This window comes from Lutra lutra, chromosome 14 (assembly GCF_902655055.1).
Source record: "Lutra lutra chromosome 14, mLutLut1.2, whole genome shotgun sequence".
In the NCBI taxonomy this organism is placed as follows: Eukaryota; Metazoa; Chordata; class Mammalia; order Carnivora; family Mustelidae; genus Lutra; species Lutra lutra.
This window is the reverse complement of record NC_062291.1, coordinates 35,474,444-35,500,176: the sequence shown is the minus strand read 5'-3', so window position 1 is coordinate 35,500,176 and position 25,733 is coordinate 35,474,444. Positions and strand designations below refer to the sequence as shown.

Genomic DNA, 25,733 nt, shown 5'->3' with positions numbered 1-25,733 from the left:
TATGAATGGGACAGTCTAGACCCTAGGGAATGTGTGCTCCCTTTGAAGAAAGTCCCAAGTGGGAACCCTAGAGAGAAAAGGACCTGGCATACATGTACTTCTCAGACATCAACATGTGTCCTGCAAAGCAGGCCGAACTGAGCACCCCAATAGCATATGGGGATGAAAAGGCAAAAACTGGTCAAGTCTTCTCCACATCATCTTTTACATCATAGGAAGCACTGGATTTTGTTAATTTGGTTCCTTAGCCCCCCTAGATCTGGCTTTTCAGGAAAGACCAACCCATTAAGGAACTTTCAATAAGCAGCTAGCTCCATTGTGTACAGACTTCCTTTCCCCAAACATAGCACCTTAAGCCGTCCCATCCCCAAAATGCACCTACATGTCCCTCCAGCTCCAGCCTGGATTGGTTTTGAGTGGCTCTCCAGACATGTTCTCCACATTCTTTCTCTCCCACTCTGAATTCTTATCCACCACTTTCTGCTTGCTTCCTCTTTCCATTTCAGTTTTCAATTTCTCCACGAATGCTTCTTTGATTTTCAGACCTTAGGTGCCAAGAAAGGGGAATCCTTAGGCAGTCTGATCCCTGGCTCAGACAGCTAAGTGGGAGAATCCCAAAGGTCATTCCTCCCCTTCCTGAGCCTCTGGGCAAGGAGGGCGGGATCTTGGTTCCAGGGTCTCAGTACCCCCAGTGCCATTTGAGCCGCTTGTACTCATCATCTCTATTAATAACTCCCTCCCTCCTCCACTGCCAGTGCTGCCCCCACGCCTGCCCAGCTCGGGTTCTCCGGTCACAGCAGCTCAGTCCTCCAAAGCTGCTGGACCCCAGGGAGAGCTGACCACCGCCTGAGCAGCCGGTAAGTTTCCAGTTCTATGGCCAGAGGGGCTAGAGCCCATTCTGTTGACTGCTGTGTCTGTGTCCGTAATTGTGACCCTTGATCCTCCCTTATCCATGCCCTGCTTCCAGCTGTTTAATTCAGGGGAGCCACAGAGTTGGAAGGAGAGGGGCCCAGGAAGGTGTGGGAATGGAGATGTTGGAGGAGGCACTAGAATAGTAAGAAGGGGTTCTGAGAGCCTGGATGGAAAGAAAAAGAACTTAGCCAGTTAGGGCTGAGAAAGGGATAGTGAATGCCCATTTAGCAGTTCCTGGAGTCTGACCTTAGCATACCCCATTAAGTTAGTAGAATTGCAGACATGTTGTGAAGCAAGACTCAGCAGAAGACGGTGATTTGCTGAGTGTCAGCTTCCGTTAAGGAGGGCCTGGAGTTTGAAACTTTTCCCAGCTTGTCCCCCTCCACTGCCAGATTCCATTATTATGTTCCTGTCCCCCATCAATTCCCAACTGTTATGATCTTGCTGAATTGACATGCATCAGGGTTCAAATACTCTCAGCCCTCCTCTCCATTCTAGCTCTGGGGCCTGGGGCAGGAGTGACTGAAAGGGAGCAAGGAACACTGCTGTGACCTCCCAGGCCACACTCCAGCTGGCCCAATAGGGGAGCAACAACCTCACCTTCCTATGGAGAATGTTTTTGGCTGAATCTCCTCAACCCTGGCAGAACATTTTTCTGCCACAATGGGGCTTGAGGAAGACTGAAGAGAGACCGGAGTTTGGGAGTGACAGGCCAAATCTGAGAGCCCCATAAAAATAAAAACTTAAAGTCACACCAAACCAATGAAACCTGGGTGCAGTACCCTGTCTGTGTGTTATCTGTTTGTTTTACCCATTGCCCCAACATATACTATGTTCCTAATTCCTGTACAAACTCTACACAGTAGAAAAGAGGCTGATAGAAGTTAGGAGCAGAGGGCACATCTCTACTTTCTGCCTTGCCTCCAAGAAAAGAGAAGTCCTAAAGCAATGGATTTTTACCTTTTGGCGGGGGCGGGGGGATTTATTTATTTATTTATTTAAAAATTTCATGAAACCCCTTCACCTGAAACCCTTAACCCCAGGTTAAGAAGTACTGCCTTCTTAGTAGATACCCCCCCCCCCCAGTTCCTGTCTACCTTCCAACTCCCCCTTCCCACTTTATCCAGGTTGCCTCTGCTTCCACAATGCCACTCTCAGGAACCCCAGCTCCCAACAAGAAGAGGAAATCCAGCAAGCTGATCATGGAACTCACTGGAGGTATGGCATGTTTGTACCCACATAGTGTAGGACTTCTTGTTGAGAGCATCTCAGGCCCAAGAGTCCAAGAAAAATCATAAAGTTGTATATGTCTTAAGGTGAAGAGATGTGAAGGGACAAGAGAAATTCTGGGGGATGGGGGCAGGAAGAAAAATGGAGAAAGGATTCAACACTGACCCCTCACCCTTCCACCCTTTTCACCTTGTAATGTGAGACAATAATATTCTTGCCATATCACCCATGCAGGTCCAGGACAACAGGGCTCACAGATTGGTGAGGTATGTTTGAGGAAGAGAATAAATATATATGACACACATATATGAGACTGGCACACAGCAAAGTCTCAATAAATGGTTAACTTCCTTACTTTCTACCCCAGAGCTAGGGAGCCAGTATAAACGCTTAAAATGGAAAAATACTCAGGCAGTTTTTCCTGGGGGGCAGTAGGAGTATACGCATGTAAAGAGCTGTCCCAATACCCAGAGGGTGTCTGTAGTCAGAGTTCACTGAGAGGAAAAGAAGGGGAAGGAGTTAAGACAAATCCGTATTTATTTTTAAAATATTTTATTTATTTATTTATTTATTTATTTATTTATTTATTTATTTGAGAGAGACAGAGATAGTGAAAGAGAGAGAACATGAGCAGGAAGGAGGGGGAGAAATAGATTCTCTGTTGAGCAGGGAGCCTGATGCAGCGCTTGATCCCAGACCCTAGGATCATGACTCGAGCAGACACCCAACTGACTGAGCCACCCAGGCGCCCCGACAAATCTGTATTTAGATGTGGTGTTGGCCTTTGGGCTTGCCCGCATGCATAGTTTCACCAGTGGTCTCCATCCGTGATGTTCCTATAGTCCTTTTGCCCCGCACCCCATGCCTGTGACCCTTCTGCTTCATTCATCCTCTCCACTCTATCATCCCCGCTGCTCCCACTCTGCATTCCAGTTCCTGCGCATCGTCTCCAACCCCAAACCCAGGAAATAAAAATCTCTCACAAACAAGGTACAGTTTGACCAGATGTCACAGACAGTATCTGCTTCCCTCTGTCATCTCTGCAGGAGTCACAAACTTAGTTGTGGATGGCATCTGTATTCTGAAACTAGAAAACCCTACTTTACTCTTGTCCTTGTCTCTTCCTCCCCACCTCCCTGAAAGGTGGACGGGAGAGCTCAGGCCTGAACCTGGGCAAGAAGATCAGTGTCCCAAGGGATGTGATGTTGGAAGAGTTGTCGCTGCTCACTAATCGGGGCTCCAAGATGTTCAAACTGCGGCAGATGCGGGTAGAGAAATTTATTTACGAAAACCACCCTGATGTCTTCTCTGACAGCTCAATGGTGAGTTTGGAACTTTACAACTCTCATAGCCCTGTGCCTCTTCTGACAGCTTCTTCATAAGCCCTCAATCTCCCAAATACCACCAACCTCCCCTCTCTGCAAATTTATAAGCTTATGAAATCCCCAGATATATTAACCCCCTCACAGCTCAGGGTGAGTTACAGCCCACCTTGGAAATTCAGTCTCTGTCTTAGAGCTGGTGAAGGGGAAGGGGTGAAGAGTACACATCCTCAGGGAGAAAATTCCTTCCCAGCGTGGCCAAGTGCTAAGGATAGGGCTGCCAGAGAAGACACAGGATACCAAATCCTGTATTTTAAAGTTGAGATATGCATGAATAATTTTTTAGTAAAGTATGTCCCATGAAATATTTGAGACATAAAAATTCAATTCAAGGGGGGCGCCTGGGTGGCTCAGTGGGTTAAACCCTCTGCCTTCGACTCGGGTCATGATCTCGGGGTCCTGGGATCGAGCCCCACGTCGGGCTCTCTGCTCAGCGGGGAGCCTGCTTCCCCCTCTCTCTCTGCCTGCCTGTCTACCTGTGATCTCTGTCTGTCAAATAAATAAATAAAATCTTTAAAAAAAATTCAATTTTTAAAACACAGGATACCAGTTAAATTTTAATTTCAGATATACGATGAATACTCTCTTACATATAGATATGTGCCACACAATATTTGGAGTGTAATTATAGTAAAAAAGTATTTGTTGTGTATCTGAGATTTAACTTTAACTGGTGTCCTATAATTTTATTTGATAAATCTGGCAACCCCAGGAAGAGGTAAGTGCTTTTTATAACTATCTTCTTCTTGAACCATTCTTTTACTAAAGGGTCTGTCTAAGGACTCCATGAAACTATCCTCTAAGATCCCGTGTCCCCTAGTGAGGATCCTTTTCCCAAGAGAGATAGGGATTGGAAGGGTGCCAGGCACAAGATGTTATAGCTGAGAAGGAGGGGATCTTCTCCATTACCTTTCTTCCCCCTCCACCTTTACTGGGCAGCCAGGGGAAGTAGAAATAGATGCCTACATGGGGCCAGAGGCAGGAGTGTCTGTCATTGGTCCTTACGTAGGAGCAGAGCAAAAATGCTGAGCCGGTCATATCTAACTTTAGGAGTCCAAAAGCCCTCGTCCCTGGCTGGGTCTGATTTCACTGGTTGGAGCAGAGGGGTGTGCATGGTGGGGTGGCTAGGAGAGCCTCCTGAAGGAGTTGGTGGGGTTATTTTTAGGCTTTGGGGTGGAATCCAGGGTTGCCCTTTTGGTCACCCTTCCCCCTACCTGCTACAGTTTCACGGCCAGGAGGTCTTGGTTCAACAGGCATCAAGAAGAAAAAGGAGAAGAAGAGAAAGAGAAAGAAGAGAGCTCTGCCTGTTAGAGAAGATTAAAGAAGCGGACAGGGCAGAGATCTACTTCTTCAAATTAAGCCTGGGTTCTCTGTCCCAACCCCATCCTTTTAAATTTTAGCTGAGCAGAAATCTTGGTCCTTTTTGCCTTGGTAAGGATGGTAAAGGGAAGTATAGAGAATGAATTGCCCCCATCTTAAGGTGTAATTGGAGGAACTGAGCCAGGGGTGTCCTATCCTTAAAGGAGAGTTTAATTCCTCTCAGCCCGGTTATTCACTGTCCACATATTGGAGAGGGAATCTCAGAGGATTCAGTGTCTTCTGTTTAGCCATGGTCTCTGATCATTTCCTCCTTGCTGTGCATACCCATATCTTTCTATATTCCTCTGTACCCATTGCCTAACCTTCCCCTCACTTTGTCCTTTCTTTTCAGGATCACTTCCAGAAGTTCCTTCCCACAGTTGGGGGACAGCTGGGCACAGCTGGGCAGGGATTCTCCTACAGCAAGGGCAGCAGTGAAGGCCAGGCAGGGGGAAGTGGCTCTGACAGACAGTATGGCTCTGACCAGCAGCACCATCAGGGCTCTGGATCTGGGTCTGGGGGTACAGGTGGTCCAGGGGGCCAGACGGGCAGAGGAGGAGCTGCTGGAACAGCAGGAGCTGGTGAGACAGGAACAGGCAAGTATCCTTACCCAAGAGTAATGTGTTTGGTCCCTAGAGCAGAGATGTTCCCAGGAATAATACCTAGATTGGGTTTAGGGAGCAAGGGAGGCCTGCTGAGATGCCTCGATGGACCCTCTGGGACCAGGAGAACACCAAGATGTGTCTATTTCACCCAGAAGTCTTGTTTTTCAGCCTTTCTGGCTTTTCAGTTTCGGTCACAGATCTAGGCTGTCATTATCCATGAAACTAGCACAATTACCAGGATGTTATATTTTTGGTCTCTGGCCCCAACAAGTTCCTTAGCGCAGGGATGTAAGACTAACTTCCACTGGCTACTAACCATTATTATTGACTTAATTTTCTCTCCCATGGCTGTCAGGAGACCAGACAGGCGGAGATGGAAAACATATCACCGTGTTCAAGACCTATATTTCCCCATGGGAGCGAGCAATGGGGGTTGACCCTCAGCAAAAAGTGGAGCTTGGCATCGACCTGCTGGCCTATGGGGCCAAACCTGAACTCCCTCAATATAAGTCCTTCAACAGGTAGGGGTTATGAAGAAGGAACCAGATGCTTTCCAGTGTGTGGAACAGTGTCCTCAGCTGGGACGGACACTTTGGTTCAAATGTTCCAGAAGGAGGCTGAGGAGGGATGGAAGGCCCTAATAGAAGGCCTTTGTTTTTTTCACTTTAGTCCAGAGAAACAGGGCAGTATGATGAAGGAAACATTTGCTGGGGGGAAAGATTTTAGTTCACTGTACCACTTACTAGTTGTGCTGGTCATGGGGAAATCACTGCACTTCTGAGCCTTGGTTGCCTTGCTGTAAAATAGGGATAATATAGAATGCCTGGGTGGCTCAGTCAGTTGAACATCTGCTTTGGGCTCAGGTCATGGTGGGTCCTGGGATTGAGCCCTGTGTTGGGCTCCTCGCTAGTGGAGAGTCTGCTCCTCCCTCTCCCTCTGGTCCTCCCCCCCGTGCTCGTGCTCTCACTCACTCTCTCTCTCTCAAAAGAATAAATAAGAAAAAAAAATTTAAAGGGAATAATACATTACATGTTTAAAGGACTCTTGAAGTTCCCTTCATTTAAGGTTAGGATTCCATTACTGTCCTTGTAGTATGATTCTATTTTTTGTACTCTAGTAAGGTTTAAGTATCTATTCTTTTCGAATTTGGCTTCTTTGGACTGTGGGTAGGAGATCTGTGTGAAAGCAGAACAGGGAAACACTAGAGAAGTGTTTTTTTTTTTTAAGATTTTATTTATTTATTTGACAGAGAGAGATCACAAGTAGTCAGAGAGGCAAGCAGAGAGAGAGAGAGAGAGAGAGAGAGAGAGAGGAGGAAGCAGGCTCCCTGCTGAGCACAGAGCTGGATGCGGGGCTCGATTCCAAGACCCTAGGGTCATGACCTGAGCTGAAGGCAGAGGCTTAACCCACTGAGCCACCCAGGCGCCCCTAGAGAAGTGTTTTGTATTTGATCCTAAATAACCTGAAATTTCCAGGCAATGTTAATTCCTCTCACCAGGCCAGGGCTATCCACTGGAGGTGGGCTAGGGATTGTGAGTGTGTGGGGAAGGGGATGGTGTCTCTACATTGTAATTTAAGGTGGTCTTAGAGCCTTGGGTCTGTAATGTCTGAGTCACAACTCTCCATGAAACTGGTGGGTACTGGTACTTTATCCAGTACCCACTAGACTCCTTTTCTCATTATTAGCTCTGGGGAAACAAGCAAACCAGGAGTGGGGAATGGAGTGCTGAGGGAGAAGAAGAATAAGGAGTGCAGAAGCAATCCTTTTTTTTTTTTTTTTTTTAATAAAGACTTTATCCATTTGAGAGATAGAGAGAGAGAGAGAAACCATATGAGCAGGGAGAGGAGCAGAAGAGGGAGATGAACAAGCAGACTTCCTACTAAGCACTGAACCTGACTCTGGGCTCAACGTGGGGCTTAATCCCAGGACCCCAAGATCATGACCTGAGCTGGAGTCAGAAGCTTAACCAACTGAACCACCCAGGCACCCTGCAGGAGCAATCTTAAACTAAAATTCACAAACTTCCCCATCCCTCAAACAGGGTAACATCTTATTGATAAAGTTGTTCCTTTTATTCTGATTTTTAATTAAATAATGTGTCCCCTTTTCAGGACAGCAATGCCTTATGGTGGATATGAGAAGGCCTCCAAACGCATGACCTTCCAGATGCCCAAGTTTGATCTGGGGCCCCTACTGAGTGAACCCTTGGTCCTCTACAACCAAAGTCTCTCCAACAGGCCTTCTTTCAATCGAACCCCTATTCCCTGGATGAGCTCTGGGGAACCAGTAGACTACAATGTGGATATTCGGATCCCATTGGATGGAGAAACAGAGGAGCTGTGAGGTGTTTCCTCCTCTACTTTGCATCAGTTTTCTCTTATCAGGTTCCAATTTGGAAAGTGAATGCTGAGCAGGATACTCCTACTATAAATCTAGTATCCTTGTGGGAATGGAGGGAAAAAAGAGGGAGATACTTGTCTTTCTAGTCTTCACTCCAAGTCCCCACTCCAAGCATCTCACCAACTCAGAGCTCCCCTTCCACTTGCTCTGTATGGAACCTGCTCTTTTATGGAATTTGCTCTGCCACTGGTAACAGCCAATAAACTTCAAGGAAATGAACTCATTCTTCCTCTGATATTTAAGGGCAGATCAAAACTGAGGCTAACAATGCACAGAGACTAATTTAAGTCAAGTACTGAACATTCATTATTCAGACTTCAAGACCAGACCTGAGCTCTGGTTGCTTATATACCCACACCCACACCCATACCCACGAGACCATATTCATAGGTGTATACAAAGACATAATTATTCAATAGTACATAAGATAAGCACGCACAAACACATGTGCTGGCCCATATGTGGGCAAAGCTAAGAAGCTATTGTGCACTGTAGTTAAGAAGTAGGTGTTGGTGAGTCTAGTGTTAGCTCTCTTTGTGTAGCTGACTAGAAACTTGGATGATCAGGATTACCCAATTATCACAGAACTAGAGCATGCCATAGAGTTTCCAGATGACAACAGAATGGGCTGAGGAATATGTGGATCAAAGATTACAGATTCAGATCACAGAAAGGATGGTATACAATAGAGGGCCATGTTAGAATCCAGAAGAAAGTGGAAGAAACCACGTGCAGTATGCCTGGTTCTGTGTGAACACATCGAGAAAAGATCTAAGGGTCACAAGGGCACTTCGGTGGTATTCAGGAAGCACTATAATTGGGAAAAAAACCATGACAGCCCAATAGGGATGAGCAACAATACTCTTTTCATTTTAATTTTTATTTCAAGTATGTGGTTTCTTTTTTTTTTTTCTTAAAGATTTATTTATTTGACAGAGAGAGACACATCAAGAGAGGGACCACAATCAGGGGGAGTGGGAGAGGGAGGAGTGGGCTTCCCGCTGAGCAGGGAGCCTGATGTGGGGCCGGATCCCAGTACCCTGGGATCATGACCTGAGCCGAAGGCAGATGCTTAACTGACTGAGCCACCCAGGCCCCCTCAAGTATGTGGTTTCTTTAGACTCCCAGACTTACCTCTGTGTTCCACAAAATGAGAGTGATACAGACCAGAAAGAATAAAGAGATGATTTAATAGGATGTGGGAAAATAACTTCTGAGGAGAGCTGGCTGAATTAAGCCAACCCGATGGGCCATTAATTATTTTATTAAGTTGCTAGACTCTCCCTAGATGAATCCAGTTTTCATGGATCTTGGGTCACGTGACATTTACCCTGATGATTTCCCTTTACAACCTAAACAAATTTCAGGGGATTCATACTTCCTCTAAAGTTGTATACCAAATTCTATTTCTTTGTGTTTTTTCTTTTCTTTTTATTTTTTTTAAAAGATTTTATTTATTTATTTGACGGAGAAAGAGAGAGAGATTGAGAGAGAGAGATCACAAGTAGGCAGAGAGGCAGGCAGAGGCAGAGGCAGAGGGGGATGCAGGCTCCCCCTGAGCGGAGAGCCTGATGCGGGGCTCAATCCCGAGACCATGACCTGAGCTGAAGGCAGAGGTTTAACCCACTGAGCCACCCAGGTGCCCCTATTTCAGTAATCTTTATACCCAACATGGGGCTTACACTCACAACCCTGAGACCAAGAGTCATATGCTCCACTTACTGAGCCAGCCAGGTACCCCCCCCTTTTTAAAGTTACTGTCCCTGCTGTTTATTATTTACAAAAATGTATGAAGTATTTGTACTAAATGTTACAATGCTTACACTATATACATTTTAATGTAGTACATACAAATTTTATATTTTAAAAAAGATTTATTTATGTATTTGAGAGGGAGAGAGTGCAAGTGAGGGGAACACAGATGGAGAGTGGGAAAGAGACTCTCAAGCAGACTCTGCTGAGTGTGGAGCCCAGTGTGAGGTTCCACCTCCTGACCCTGAGATCATGAACTGAGCTAAAACCAAGGGTCAGATGCTTAACCAACTGTGCCACCAGGCATCCTGCACATTTTAAATTGAAAAATTAATTTATTATTATTTTTTAAATTCAACTAATTAACATGTAGTGTACTATTAGTTTCAGAGGTAGAGTTCAGTGATTCATCTGTTGCATATAACACCCAATACTCATTACATCATGTGCCCTCCTTAATGCCCATCACCCAGTTACCCCATTCCCCTACTCACCTCCCCTTCTTCAACCCTCAGTTTGTTCCCTATAGTTAAGAGTCTCATGGTTTTCCTCTCTTTCTGTTTTGTTTTGTTTTTTTTAAAGATTTTATTTATTTATTTGATAGAGAGAGATACAGTGAGAGAGGGAACACAAGCATGGGGAGTGAGAGAGGGAGAAGCAGGCCTCTCGTCGAGCAGGGAGCCCGATGTGGGGTTCAATCCCAGGACCCTGGGATCACAACCTGAGCTGAAGGCAGATGCTTGATGACTGAGCCACCCAGGCACCCCTCCTCCCTCTCTGTTTTTTTGTTATTTTGTTTTTCCTTCCTTTCCCCAATGCTCATGTTTTATTTCTTAAATTCCACATAAGTGAAATCATATTTGTCTCTCTCTCTCTCTCTCTCATATGATATTTGTCTTTCTCTGACTGATTTATTTTACTTAGTATAATACCCTCTAGTTCTATCCATGTTGTTGCAATGGCATGATTTCAATCTTTTTGATGGATAAGTAACATTCTCCTCCTTTTTTCTAAAGATTTTTCTGTATTTTTTAAAAAGATTTTATTTATTTATTTGACAGAGAGAGAGATCACAAGTAGGCAGAGAGGCAGGCAGAGAGAGAGGGGAAGCAAGCTCCCCGCTGAGCAGAGAGCCCAACAACAGGGCTCGATCCCAGGATCCTGAGATCATGACCTGAGCCAAAGGCAGAGGCTCAACACTGAGCCACCCAGGTGCCCTCTGTGTGTATTTTTTTTTAAGGAGACTGTTAGCATAGGCTGGATTTCCCCCCCAAAAGACCCTAAAAACAAAGATTTGGATGTAAGTAATCCCAGAAAGTTGGATGATAATCCCAGAAATCCAAATAGTGTAAGGGAGTGGAAAGAAAGCCAGTAAAGTTGCTTTGGGCAACTGGAGTTAAATCCCATTTGGTACTACCTGAGAAAAATGCTATATGAAGTGTGGTCCATGGACTGGCAGCATTATTATTTCCTGCGAGATTGGTTAAAATTCAAACTCAAGAATCTACGTCTTTGATCTCTCCAGGCGATTCATATGTGGCAGTAAATTTTGAGAAACACTCCTTTAGAACAGACCTCAGAATTGCCCCACTGAGAGGGTGAGGAAATGCAGTATTTAGCTACCAAATTCCATCTTTCATTGGTTGCAGATTGCTACTGGGAATGTTAAACTTGCTGGCTAAACTTGTTAAACTTGCTGGTTCCTCCAGGCAAAGAAATACTCTGGTGTCTGAGGTAGGAAGCTATGGACTTGTATCGTCTACCAAAACTGTAGTAAGCTCTGTGGTGGGCTGAGGGAATATGGGTAGGACATATCCAACATCCCTCTCCAACAGGATCTGGATAAGAGTTCATTGTTTTCATCAGATTCTCACGTTTAAAAATCTGTGACCCCTCTTCCAAAGTTAAAAACTATATTCCTTTTTTTTTAAATTCCCACCACCAGGACTGTATTTCTTTGACAAATGTTTATTGAGTGCCTACTGTATACCAGGTATTATGTCAGACATCAGCTGTACAAAGACACATAACAACTTTCATGTGACACAGTCAACCATAAAATAACTATTAAATGCCTATCCTTAAAGCTGGGGTTAAAAAGAAAAGTCCAAGGTCAGCTAGTCAACAGTTCTGGGAACCTAGAAACTCAATTTTTCCAAGCTCAGAATGTTTGAAATCTTAAATATTACAAAAAATCATGACACAAGCTTATTTACAGGGAGTTTAGGTTGGTTGTGAAATTACCTTCTCAGTAGGTAAGGCTACTTACTTTTTTTTAAGGTTGTTTATTTACTCATTTGGCAGAGAGAAAGTGTGTGTACAAGCAGGGGGAGCAGCAGGCAGAGGGAGAATTGGACTCCTCGCTGACCAGGAGGCCCAACATGGGGCTCGATGTGAGGCTCGATCCCAGGACCCTGGGTACATGACCTGAGCTGAAGGCAGATATTTAACTAAGCCATGCAGATGCCCCGAGAAGTCTACTTGTAGGTCAAATTATTATCAGAGGTTGCAATGGTGGTTTTCTTTTCCTTTTAAAAATTTCTTATTTAAATTCAATTTAATTAACATATACTGTATTATTAGTTTCAGAGGTAGAATTTAATGACTTATCAGTTGCATGTAACATCCAGTGTTCATTACTTCAAGTGCCTTCCTTAATGCCCATCACCCAATTACCTTATCCCCACTCAATGGTGATTTAATGTATTAAGGTGCACACTTGCACAGGATCCAGCCAGCGGAATCCTCAAGCTTTGCTGTCTTTGCCTGTACACTATTCTGTTAAAAAATATTTTCTTCAAAAATGTTTCGTACATTTGAATACCACAGTTCATAGAAGCCACATATTGGCAGCAGATCTAACTGTCTATACTGCTCGTAGACATTTTGTTTGTCATCATTGTGTTTTATTTATTATTTTATTTTATTTGTCATCTTTGTGTTTTGAAACTCAGCTCAGGGAGCTACACTTTAGATAGGTGCTTGTACTCTCAAATGAGTCCTAGTCCCCACTACTACCTTTTTTTTTTTTTCAGTAGATCATCTTTTATTGTTACTTTCCTAGCTTCTGCAATCATTTGAGTTAGCCACTTCAAGAATTTCTTCTATAGAAAACACAATGCCCATAATACAATCAATCCCCCAGTCACCCAGGTAGGGTATTCTCTAGTCTGCGGTCTAGAGCTTTCCTTTCCCGTACTAATCACTAGTCACATGAAGTTATTGAGCTCTTGAAATGTGCCTAGTTGAAATTGAGATGCTCTGTAAATATAAACCCCAAATTTTGAAGACTTAATATGAAAAAAGTAAAATACATCAATAATTTCAAAATATTTTTAAAAATTTAAAATATTGTTTACGTATGAAAGATTTTGAATATGTTGGGTTAAATAAATTACTAAAATTAATTTCATATTTCTTACTTTTTGAAAACGTGGCCACTAGGAATTTTAAGTCACATAATGCAACTCACAATATATTTCTACCAGACAGTATTGGTCTAAACTATCAGAACTATTCAGGGGCTTTGAGGGAAGAATGTGAACTTCCCATTTACTCTATTTTTCTGTTTTACTCTTCCTTGTTCACCAACGTTTTTTCTTGTTTTTAAGTCAAGTGCAGCAGTGAGAATATAGTAGGAGAAATAGTAGAACAAGGAGTTCTATCTGTAAAACAATCGAGATAATTCACTATCTTCAGACCAAGCTCACCAACGTTCTTTAAATCCATCTTCTGTTCCAGATGCTATTCAGTCTGCATTTACAGTTGTCTGAGAGCAGAGAGAAAGACCTACAACTAAATGTTGAGCCAGGAGTTAAGGATGTATCCACTGAGCAGCAAGCAACAAGTGCAAAGTTCAAATCATAGACCAGTGCGGTCCCCTTCCCGCATCCAAGGCCAAACACCTGCTCTTATGTTCGATTTTTTAAAAACCGTTTATTTCATATTTTGGTCTGGCGAACTGATAGAGGAGTGGGGGACCCCTATCAAACAATATTTCTGTGAAACCAAATACCATTTGCAAACCAGTGTGAGAAGAACGAATGAAAACTACTTGTAAGAAGGTTATGAGGAGATGGTAAGGTCAATTTCTGGCTTGCTCACTCCATCTCTAACCACTCTGTAAGCATAAGAAAATGCCTGGAAAACGAAACTTCAACTAAAGGCGACACTGCTCTAACTTCGAGACACTTGGAGGATGCCACATCCCTGAAGTTATTCCAGTGTAGGGTTCGCCATACTAACTTCCCCCAGCTCAGCCCGTGCTCCCTGCACTAGTTTTCCGACTCTCTCCCTCCAGATCTTTCCTTGCCTTCACCAACCACCAGAGCTTTCCAGGCCACCCCTAAAACGCCTGGCGGCCGCCATCTTAACAACTACCATCGCGAGATATACTTACCCTTCTCCAGCTTGACTCGTTTACTTTCTTGCGAGAAGCTCTTCTCGGCTGTTCTCGCCGTTAGCTGAGGAAAGTGTCGCGAGAGCTGGTTGCCTTGGCTCCCTGTAGCTATAGCAGCCGCGGCGGTTAAGGATGCGGCGGCAGGAGCTGTGAGTGCGACACCCTCAGGGGGGCGGGGTCGGAGGTAACGGGGTGCAGGGGGTAGCCCTGGTTGTGGGGTAGATAGGGAGGAATGGGCCCAAGTGTGACGTGTGAGGGATAACCTAGGTCCCGTGGGACCTGACGCCGGTCTGTACTGGGGCACTCACGGAGGGCTAGAGCTGCCGGGAGGTCCAGTGGGAGGGACCCGGGTGTAGTAGGGTTCAAGGGGCAGGGGCCGGAGCGTGGAGGGTGTGTGTATTGGCATGAAGAGGGTTACGCGGACTCAGAACTGGATAAAGGCACCGGACTACATCGAGGAATAAGTGGGAAGAAATGGGGTATCGCGAAGAGGAGGGTATGTTGAATGGGAGCACGGAGGTTGGGCCCGGTTTGCTTTGCACTGGGGGGATGGGGGCCGGTATCGGACCCTTCGCAGCCCCTGAGGGTCCGCGGAACGCTGGTCTAGGACTGCGCGCCAGGACCTGGGTCCTAAATGGCGTGGCGGGAATGGTGGCGTCCGGGACCTCCACTACCACCCGCCCCTTCCAAAGAAATTCCCCACAGACTGTGAGATGTGGAAGTAGGGTCCTGGTGAACTAGTATTAGTTGGTGAGGTTCTTTCTGCGGAGAGACTGTGAGTGGGATAATGAATGATTGCTGCTGTAAAGTGTGGGGTGGGGGCGGGAGAGAAATTCTTGAGGGAAAAAAAAAAAAACTAAGATGTGCGTGCTCTGGAGCGTATTGAGTTGGAAAAAGGGGTGTGTGTGCTGAGATCACGTTTCTTCCCAGATTCATTCAAGTATAGAATTCCTTTACGGTGTACTTATGAGATTATATATGCAGTGTAAAACTAGTTTAGCTGATACAGTAGAAGAATGTGCAGTACGACACTTAAGCTTTCCACGAATGTAATTTAAAAACTAAGAAAAGTGTTTCTATTGCAGCAGCAGCAGCAGCAGCAGCAAGCTGAACACTAGGGATAGATTTAGTTAAGTTGAATATAAAACTGAGTGTCCCCAAAGTGTGCATGTTCAGGTTATTTGCCTTTTAAGAAATGGATGAAGGTTTTTGTTTGTTTTTTAGGAGACAGAACAAGTTTTGAGTATCTGCTAATTTGAGAATAAAAGGAATCTCCCAGGAGTTAAAATCAAGGAGAGGGCAAAGTATTTAGTTTCTGAGTCTCAGAATTGTTTTGTGGAGACGGGTTTGGACCACTTTGCTTCTGAACTCTTTATTTCTAGTGCAGACAATGGCTTCAATTCAGGCATAAAAATAACCTACCCATTTCAGTCTCCATATACAAACTTTCTGATAATTTTTCTCACTATCTTTTGTAGGTATAAATTTGCAGGGTATAACCTCTCTTGATTATGTAACTGGATTTTCCATGTTGAGGTTCACAAATTCATTAATTAGAATAATGGCTTTTAAATCCTCTGGCACTAGCCTTGATGTGGTCATTCGACTTATTTATTTGATATGTGTTAGACTAAAACTTTTAATTTGTAATATTCAGAGCTAAACTTTAAAGTAGAAGTGCTTTTCTGAGGCAAGATGCAGCTTTATGTAGTTGGGTCCAAAAGATTGCTGCATGAATCCATTAAGGAGCTTTACTGAGTTCCTATTATGTATAGAGTATGGTGTTAGGCATTGAGGGGTGGGGGAGGAAATTCATTCACTCATTTACCCATTCAGCAAACATTTATTGAGACCTATTTTGTGTGATTACGAAGCCTCAGGATAAGCTTTGCTCTCTGTCTTGCAATGCTTAGAACCTAGGAAGGGAGAGTGACAGAGAACAAATAATTACAATGTAATAAGCACAATATGTGAAACCAATCTCGTGAAACAAGGTTCTTGCCCTCAAGAGTTTACCTAGTTGACAAGACTAAAAGAAGAAATAATTTAGAAAATTACAAAACATTAAACAAATTTTAAACTGTGCTGCATAAGTAGAACATAGGTTTCTCAGAAGAGATAAAAGTTATAATGAAAGCTTGAGAAAATTCACAGGTCAGTTGAAAATTTAAGTCTTTTGTACTCTTAAATACCACTGTATGTTAAGTCAACAATAAGTGTAATAACTAACATTTGTTGAGTAATTATTAGTGTGCCAGGCATATTATCTCATTTTATCTTTATAACATTACTCTTCAGCTGGTACTACAATTTTATTTTATTTTTTTATTTTATTTTATTTTTTTAAAGATTTTATTTATTTATTTGACAGACAGAGATCACAAGTAGGCAGAGAGGCAGGCAGAGAGAGAGGAAGGGAAGCAGGCTCCCTGCCGAGCAGAGAGCCCGATGCGGGGCTCGATCCCAGGACTCTGGGATCATGACCTGAGCCGAAGGCAGCGGCTTTAACCCACTGAGCCACCCAGGCGCCCCTGGTACTACAATTGTAAAGACAAGAAAATGGAAGCTTAAAAAATTAAGGAAGTTGCTAAAGATCACAGAGCTAGTAAATGGCAGATTTAGGGTTTGGATTTGGAAATATGTGTGCTTGGAGAAACCTAAGCAAGATTCCTTTCTTTTGCAGGGAGGGTACCTTGGGATTGGGGGGCCAGAGATTGAAGGTGGAATTGGCCCGAAGACCAGAATTCAATCTCTTTATCTTTGTTCATAGATATTTCTTCCTCACATATTTACACTATATATGGGAACAAATTTAAATATTAACATGACACTAAATATGAGATTTGTATTATACAGAGAACTGAGTAAATTGCCATATTCATGTTATATATAATTGTATAGGGAACTATGTTTGGGAAAATAGTTGTAACAAGCAATTGTTAACGGTTGCAGTCTTCTAGAAAGTGATCATTTTAATAATGGAAACGGTTATCTATCTTCACATTCAGTGTAAGGAAATTTTATTGTAACAGAATTTAAGAGATTTAGTCAAACTTTTTCTTTTCTTTCTTTCTTTTTTTTTTTTTAAAGGCTTTATTTATTTATTTGACAGAGAGAAATCACAAGTAAGCAGAGAGGCAGGCAGAGAGAGAGGAGGAAGCAGGCTCCCTGCTGAGCAGAAAGCCCGATGCGGGGCTCGAACCTAGGACCTGGGATCATGACCTGAGCCGAAGGCAGCGGCTTAACCCACTGAGCCACCCAGGCGCCCCTCTTTTTTTTTTTTTTAAGATTTTATTTATTTGTTAGAGAGAGAGAGATCACAAGTAGGCAGAGAGGCAGGCAGAGAGTGAGGGGAAGCGGGCTCCCTGCCAAGCAGAGAGCCCAATTCGGGGCTGGATCCCAGGACCCTGAGATCATGACCTGAGCCGAAGGCAGCCGAAGACTTAACCCACTGAGCTACCCAGGCGCCCCTTGTCAAACACTTTCTTATATTGCTTTTTTTTGTATTGAGAAAAATGTATATACATATCACATGTATTTATATATTTGCGTTCAGACTTTTTTTTTTTAAGATTTTATTTATTTATGTGACAAACAGAGATCACAAGTAGACAGAGGCAGGCAGAGAGAGAGAGGGAAGCAGGCCCCCCGCTGAGCAGAGAGCCCGACATGGGACTCGATCCCAGGACCCTGAGATCATGACCCGAGCCGAAGGCAGTGGCTCAACCCACTGAGCCACCCAGGCGCCCGCATTCAGACTTTTTAAACTCTATATTCTAAAGTCCAAAATGTGATTTTCTGGTTGGAATTCAAATTTTATATCTTAATATATGGTTTCTTTAGAAATCTAAATGAGAATGATAGATACCATCACTGTTAATACTTAGATCTAGACTTAATGATTAGAGGTGGAGGAGTCCAATACATTTTCTTTTATATTAAGGAAACTGAAGCCTAGATAACTTTTCAGTGACTTGCCAAAGTCACACAGCTGCAATGTCCCAGGTGTCCTGACTTCCAATTAAGTATTTCTTCAACTGTATCACATTGCCAAATTATATTTAATAATTGCTATACATAGAGGTATAGATGCTCTCAGGTACTTTCAGGAAACCACTATTGTCAGGAGGCTACTGACAGAGTACAAACTGATTATTTGTTTCCCTTATACTGTACTTATACTTCCTACTTAAAATAAATGCGTTTAGGTTGTTTATTCAGAAGCTTCTTACATTTGGTTTGTTATATTTCTGTTTCACTTTCTTTTTGCTTTAAAGATTTTATTTATTTGACAGAGAGAGAGACAGTGAGAGAGGGTACACAAGCAGGGGGAGTGGGAAAGGGAGAAGCAGGCTTCCTACTGAGCAGGGAGCCCGATGTAGGGCTCAATCCCAGGACCCTGGGATCATGACCTGAGTCTAAGGCAGACGCTTAACTGGCTGAGCCATCCAGGTGCTCCTCTGTTTCACTTTTTTGTGTCTAGCTGCATTATTGGCCCATTTTAACAAATGTTGATGTGCCTTAAAAAAAGTGGAGGGAAACAACTATGTTGTAATACATACTATTCTTTTTTCTTAAAGATTTATTTATTTATTTGTTTGTTTGTTTTAGAGAGAGTGCATGTGAATGGATGCATGAGTGAGTGAGGGAGGGGCAGAGGGAGAGAATCCCCAAGCTGACTCCTCGCTGAACATGGAGCGCAACCTGGGGCTCGATTTCAGGACCCTGAGATCATGACCTGAGCCAAAACCAAGATGTTCAACTGACTGAGCCACCTGGGTGCCCCTGTAATACATAATATTCTTAATACACACATAGAGATTTGAAGGTGAGTCAGATGAGGGTTTTTCTACTGAGTTGACTTTCTGCAATGGTTCTACATCTATAGACTGGAATAGCATGTGGGTGTGAAGAAAATTCTGTGTTTTCTAACATCTTTTAACTAAGTGGGCTGAGTGCCCATGTTTTTCATGTGACTTATTTTTGAGGCATTGAGATATTTTTCTAAGAAAGGTTTAGAGTAAGAGAGTGAGATGAGAGGAAGACCTTTGAGGGCAGAGCATGGAACTTCTATCCCAGAAAGGTTGAAAACTGAAAGAGTAGTTGAGAATGTGTAAAGTGGATAATGGTCTAAAAGTATTCTATAACTCTCAACCTCCACAAAAGAAGACCTTTTCTTTTACTTTGATGCACATACTCTCTGGTAAGATTCTATTCATTTACACTCCTCCGGGGATGGGAGTGGGAAAAAGTATTAATTTCCCAGCATTTACATCAGCGATAATAAATAGAGATTGAATAAATTAAAAACAATTTGATGGGTGAAAAGTGATATCTCATTTTATTTTATTTTTTAAAAGATTTTATTTATTTATTTCACAGAGATCACAAGCAGGCAGAGAGGAAGGCCGGGGGTGGGGGTGGGAAGCAGGCTCCCTGCTGAGCAGAGAGCCGGATATGGGGCTCCATCCCAGGACCCTGAGATGGTGACCTGAGCCGAAGGCAGAGGCTTTAACCCACTGAGCCACCCAGGCGCCTCATGATATCTCAGTTTAAATTTTGATTTCTTTGATTGCCTGTGAAGTTGAACATATTTCCATATTTGTTTTTCTCTTTAGACTTCACTGTTTATGTTTTTTTAAATCTCTTTTTTAAAAAATTATTTTTATTAACATATAATGTGTTATTTGCCCCAGAGGTACAGGTCTGTGAATCATCAGGCTTACATAATTCACAGCACTCACCATAGCACATACCCTCCCCAATGTCCATAACCCAACCACCCTCTCCTTACCCCCTTCCCCCAGCAACCCTCAGTTTGTTTTGTGAGATTAAGAGTCTCTTATGATTTGTCTCCCTCCCGATCCCATCTTGTTTTTTTTTTTTTTTTTAAGATTTTATTTTTAAGTAACTCTACACCCAAGGTTGGACTTGAACTTACAACCCGAGGATCAAAAATGTGTGTTCTATTGACTGAGCCAGTCAGGTGCCCCCAAACACTTAATTTTTTAAAAATATTTTTTAATTTTTAAGTAATCTCTACATCCAACATGAGGCTCAAACCTACAACCCTGAGATCAAGAGTTGTATGCTCTTACCAGCTGAGCCAGCAGATGCCCCAATTTTTTTTTTTTAAAGATTTTATTTGTTTATTTGGCAGACAGAGCAAGTAGGCAGAGAGGCAGGTGGGGCGGTGGGGGAAGGCGGGGAAGAAGACTCCCTGCTGAGCAGAGAGCCCGATGTGGGGCTTGATCCCAGGACCCTGGGATCATGACCTGAGCTGAAGGCAGAGGCTTTAATCCACTGAGCCACCCAGGTGCCCCAGATGCCCCAGTTTTTATAAATATTTAAATTGTATACTTTAAGAGGAAAAAAAAATTAAAGAAATTTATGTAGAGGTTAAGGAGCAAAGGATCCCTTTCTAGAATATTCTGTTGGTGGGTTTTCTTCCAGTGATTTTTCTATGCCATTTATAATTTATGTAACTATTTATAGCTTTTTATGAAGGATAATATTTTTTCTGCAGCTCTTTTTTTTTAATTTAGCTATGTGCCTGTAAGATCTCATCCTGTTAATACACACTTTTAAACTGCTGATTATATTTCATTTTGAATTCCTGCAATTTATTTAACCATTCTTTTATTGGTGAACACTTAAGTTATCCACTTAAATAATCCATTTTGCATTTACCAACTAAAATGAACATCTCTCTTTTTTTTTTAAGATTTTAAAATTTATTTCACACACAGAGATCACAAGTAGGCAGAGAGGCAGGCAGAGGGGGTTGGATATGGGGCTCCATCCCAGGACCCTGGGATCATGACTTGAGCCAAAGGCAGAGGCTTTAACCCACTGAGCCACCCAGGTACCCCTTTAAAAGATTTTTCAAAAGTAATCTCTACACCCAATGAATGTGGGGCTTGAACCGACAACCCTGAGATCAAGAGTTGCATGCTGCAGTGACTGAGCCAGCCCGGTATACCAGTACCACCCAGTTTTAATTTTTGCTGATTTACTTATGTTTGAAGGTCAGTTCCCCTCTCAATCTTAGAATATATGTAAGAGACTTTTTCTTTCAGAATTAGCCTCTCCGGTTTCATTACAAACAAAAATTCTGTTGGAACTGTAATTGGGATTTCAGTTGAAATAGAAAGATTATTTACTTTATGGGAGAATTTATATCTTTACAATGTTGAGACTTCCTATTTAGAAATAGGATATTTTTGGGTGCCTGGGTGGCTCAGTTGGTTAAGCGACTGCCTTTGGCTTGGGTCATGATCCTGGAGTCCCAGGATAGAGTCCGGCATCAAGCTCTGTGCTCAGTGGGGAGTCTGCTTCTCCCTCTGACCCTCTCCCCTCTCATGCTGTCTGTCTCTCTCTCAAGTAAATAAATATAAAAAATTTTTTTTAGAAACAGGATATTATCTTTATTCAACTTAAAAAAATCCTTCAGAAAAGTTTATAGTTCTCTTCATGTTAATCTTGAACATGTCTAATTTTTAGGTCTCTTACAGTTATTTAAAGTTGTTGTGGCAATTGGGATCTTTTACCTTATGACATTTTTATTTTTATTTTTATTTTTTATTTTTTAAAGATTTTATTTATTTGACAGACAGAGATCATGAGATCACAAGCAGGCAGAGAGGCAGGCAGAGAGAGAGGGGGAAGCAGGCTCCCTACTGAGCAGAGAGCCCGATGCGGGACTCGATCCCAGGACCCTGAGATCATGACCTGAGCCGAAGGCAAAGGCTTAACCCACTTACCCACCCAGGCGCCCCTCACCTGGGCTTTATAGAACAAAAGTTTCCCCTTCTTGATTGCAAGTCCCCTGTCATCTCTCAAAGGTAACCACTCATGAATTTAATACTTCTCTGACTAGTTTATACTCTGTAGCCTGTTAGTGTATTAGAAGCTTATTGTGGCAGAAGTAAAAATACTGCTGAGGTCCTGTGGAAGGCTAAGGCAGGAAGATATACTTCTTAGATTTTTTTAAGTTGAAACGTGGTTCATCTTCCTCTCAGAGATGGCTGTACATAAAGGTGTACAGAAATATTTGTTGAATGACTACTTGGTACCCAGGTACTTCTGATTGAAGATATTTAGTACCTATATATTACTTTGAAATGATGTCTACATATCTTTTGGGTTAGGATTGTTAGGATCCTTTACCAATAAATAGATAGCTGTGACAGAGTAGATGTTTTCTTAGAAGCAGTGAAACTGAGTAGCAAACTTGAGGTTTCAGTATTTATTTCTAACTGCATATAGTACATTTAGCTGCCTTGGTTAATTGAGACTTGTGGACAGAACAAATAGTAAGAGATGTACAAGCATTACAATTCCTGGTACAGGAAAGTAAGTTGTAAATTCTGGAAAAAGGGGTTAATTCTGGTGAGGTTCGATGCAGGGTAGGGACCTGTTGAAACAAACAGCTCAATATTCACTGAGTAGCAGTGAAGGGCCTGACCCTGACCTACACTGGAGCTGAAAATGTAATCCTCCTCTAGTGAGGCCATAACTGCTATCTGAACTTTGTGGTTGTGTGAAGTGTGGCTATAGCAGGAAATGATTCCATGGTACCAGGCATGTATAGGGAAGGACTTGTTCTAGTTCTGGCCAAGTGGTTACACAGGTTGTGGGTGTCACTTTATTTATTTATTTATATTTTCTGTGGGTGTCACTTTAAACATACAAAGACCTGTTCGCTGGAGGAGGAGCAGCTTCCTGAGGATCAGGTACGTATCTGAAGGGATGAGCTCATCCTTCTAACCAGACCTGCTCTAGACGCTGAGTGAATGTTTTCCTAATTGCAAGTCCTGCAGCTGGGAGAAGCAGGAAATGGTTGAAGCTTCAGGCAGTTCGTGAGTAGCAAAAAAATAGAAGCAATTTTGGGACTCTTTTGAAACATGTGGCTGTGAATATCAGGTTGAAGGTGACACACATTGACACTCAGTCTTTGTCTAAGTTGAGGATTGCAGTAAAGTGGTGGGTCGTGGAAAGCTTTGGTGGTTCTAACTTTAATGATTCTTTTTGAGATGACTTAATTTATTTTTCATACTGTCTTGTTTGATTTTGCTGCTTTAGGAAATAAGAGTTCTGGGGTCTCCTTTTTAATTTCCAGAGATGGAAATTTTTTTCTTTATGACTTTTTTGAGCTTTGGTGGATGAGACTTATCCTCCTTTTGAAGTCTGCTGTGCTGGCTTTCAGAGCTTTATGCATTATTCTATTTTATTTTGTTTTAATTTACCTATGCTATTTACTTTAAGTAAGGCTCTTTAAAATGAAATTGGTTTAGGGGTGTTTGGGTGGCTCAGTTGGTGGTACATCTGACTCTTGGTTTCAGCTTGGGTTATGGTCTCGGGGTCTTTGGATTGAGCCTGGTGTAGGGCTTCCTGCTCAGCAGGGAGTCTGCTTGAGATTCTCTCTCTCTCCCCCTTCTCCTATCCGCCCCACCCCCCTGCCTCATCATATACACGTGCACTCTCTAAATAAGTGAATAAAGTCTTTAAAAAATGAAGTTGGTTTAAAAAAAGAAATATTATTATTTTTATTAGACTTTTTACTTTGAGATAATTCTAGATTCATGTAGAGTGAGGAGAGATCTGATAAACCCTTTTTAAAAAAGATTTTATTTATTTATTTGACAGAGAGAGAGATCACAAGCAGGCAGAGAAGCAGGCAGAGAGAGAGGGGGAAGCAGGCTCCCTGCTTAGCAGAGAGCCCAATGTGGGGCTCGATCCCTGGACCCTGAGATCATGACCTAAGCTGAAGGCAGAGGCTTAACCCACTGAGCCACCCAGGCGCCCTAAGAGATCTGATATACTCTTATGTGGTTTCCTGAATGGTAACACCTGGCAAAACTATTGTACAATATCACAACCAGGATATTGACATTGATAGAGTGAAAGTACAAAATATTTTTATCACCACAGTATCCATTATGTTGCCCTTTTATAGCCACACCCACTTCCTTTCTACATCCTTTCTTTAACCCCTCTCAGCCTCTAATCAAAACATCAGTTTTTGGGGCGCCTGCATGGCTCAGTCGTTAAGCATCTACCTTCAGCTCAGGTCATGATCCTAGGGTCCTGGGATCCAGCCCATCCAGCCCCACATTGGGCTCCCTGCTCAGTGGGGAGCCTGCTTCTCCCTCTCCGACTCCTCCTGCTTGTGTTCCCTCTCTCACTGTGTCTCTCTCTGTCAAATAAATAAAAATCTCTAAAAACAAACACCCTCCCTCCCCCCGAAAACATCAGTTTCTAAGCAAGAGATTTTTTAAAAAACATTTTATTTATTTGAGAGAGAGAGGGAGAGAGAGCACATACAACCAGGGGGAGGGGCAGAGAGAGGGTGAAACAGGCTCCCAGCTGAGTAGGAAGCTTGACCTGGGGTCTGTCCCAGAATCCTGGGATCATGACCTGAGCCAAAGGCAGCTGCTTAACAAACTGAGCCACCCAGGCACCACTTAAGCAAGAAATTTTATGTGCAATCTTAAGTAGTTTTGTATTATAAATCCACATAGCCTTAATGAAAAGAGCTCTGGACTGGGATAGAAAATTTTGGTTCACTGTAGCTCTGTGACCTTGGGCAAATAATTTTTTTTTTTCAAGATTTATTTATTTATTTATTTATTTGACAGAGAGAGATCACAAGTAGACGGAGAGGCAGGCAGAGAGAGAGAGAGAGGGAAGCAGGCTTCCCGCTGAGCAGAGAGCCCGACGTGGGACTCGATCCCAGGACCCTGAGATCACGACCCGAGCCGAAGGCAGCGGCTTAACCCACTGAGCCACCCAGGCGCCCGTTGGGCAAATAATTTTAATTTCTCTGTGCTTCAGCTTCCTTATGCATAAAATGGGATAATGGTATATTAGTTTCTATCTAACCTATTTATAGGATTTTGAGAAATTGTAAAGTTCTTTAAAAAAATAAGTTCTAGGTATATTATTAGCAACAAGGATGATAGTTTTTGTTTTTTTTTTTTTAAAGATTTGATTTATTTTTTTGACAGAGAGTGAGAGCAGGAACATAAGCAGGGGTAGTGAGAGAGAGAGAGAGAGAAGCAGGCTTCCCTCCAAGCAGGGGGCCTAATGTGGGGCTGGATCCCAGGACCCTGGGATCACAACCTGAGCCAAAGCCAGACACTTAACTGAGCCACCCAGGTGCCCCAGGGTGACAGATATTTTCAAACTAGAAAATAGAAAGCAAATTTTAAACCAGAGGGGTGCCTGGGTGGCTCAGGCAGTTAAGTGTCTGCTTTTGGGTCAGGTCATGATCCCAGAGTCCTGGGGTGGAGCCCTGCATTGGGCTCCCTGCTCAGCTGAGAGCCTGCTTCTCCCTCTCCCTCTGCCCCTCCCCCCAACACTTGTGCTCGCTCGTTCTCTCACATAAATAAAATCTTTTAAAAAGTTGTAAACCAGAAACTGTAGCCCAGGATGTTAAGAGTGAATGCTTTAGGGATGCCTGGGGTGGTTCAGTCCATTAAGTGGCTACCTTGGGCTCAGGTCATGATCCCAGGGTGCTGGAATCGAGTCCCATGTCGGGCTCCTTACTTGGCGGGAGCCTGCTTCTCCCTCTGCCTTTGCCTGCCACTCTGCCTGCTTGTGCTCTCTTTCTCTCTAACAAATAACTAAATAAAATCTTTAAAAAAAAAAAGAAAAGAGTGAACGTTTTAAAATGAATTTAAATCTTACGG

The 25,733-nt window shown here is 43.0% G+C and overlaps 2 protein-coding genes across 4 annotated transcripts in view; both read left to right on the top strand.

Moving 5' to 3' along the window:
* The first annotated feature begins 703 nt into the window (after positions 1-703).
* On the top strand, positions 704-8,108 carry MYOZ1 (myozenin 1). Its single transcript, XM_047702291.1, has 6 exons — positions 704-857; positions 2,040-2,130; positions 3,286-3,464; positions 5,236-5,479; positions 5,844-6,009; positions 7,601-8,108. The coding sequence occupies exons 2-6, from the start codon at positions 2,058-2,060 to the stop codon at positions 7,830-7,832; spliced, it is 894 nt and encodes a 297-aa protein (XP_047558247.1). The 5' UTR covers positions 704-857; positions 2,040-2,057; the 3' UTR covers positions 7,833-8,108.
* A 5,952-nt stretch (positions 8,109-14,060) lies between these two features.
* The window catches only part of USP54 (ubiquitin specific peptidase 54), a 115,774-nt gene continuing 104,101 nt past the window's right edge, over positions 14,061-25,733 (top strand). The window contains exon 1 of one of the 3 annotated variants that reach the window (XM_047702250.1): positions 14,061-14,189. The gene's annotated coding sequence lies outside the window, so the exon portion shown is untranslated. Of the gene's footprint in view, positions 14,190-14,517; positions 14,537-22,881; positions 22,902-25,733 lie in introns of those variants that run through there. The other 2 variants (XM_047702252.1, XM_047702253.1) reach the window with 2 other exon arrangements.

What these genes read in the sequence shown, in the direction of transcription:
- MYOZ1 (XM_047702291.1), top strand. Translation starts at nt 2,058, where the DNA reads ATGCCACTCTCAGGAACCCCAGCTCCCAACAAGAAGAGGAAATCCAGC. An exon ending in TCTTCTCTGACAGCTCAATG is followed by an intron (nt 3,465 to 5,235) that starts GTGAGTTTGGAA and finishes CTTTCTTTTCAG; the next exon opens with GATCACTTCCAGAAGTTCCT. An exon ending in AGCTGGTGAGACAGGAACAG is followed by an intron (nt 5,480 to 5,843) that starts GCAAGTATCCTT and finishes CATGGCTGTCAG; the next exon opens with GAGACCAGACAGGCGGAGAT.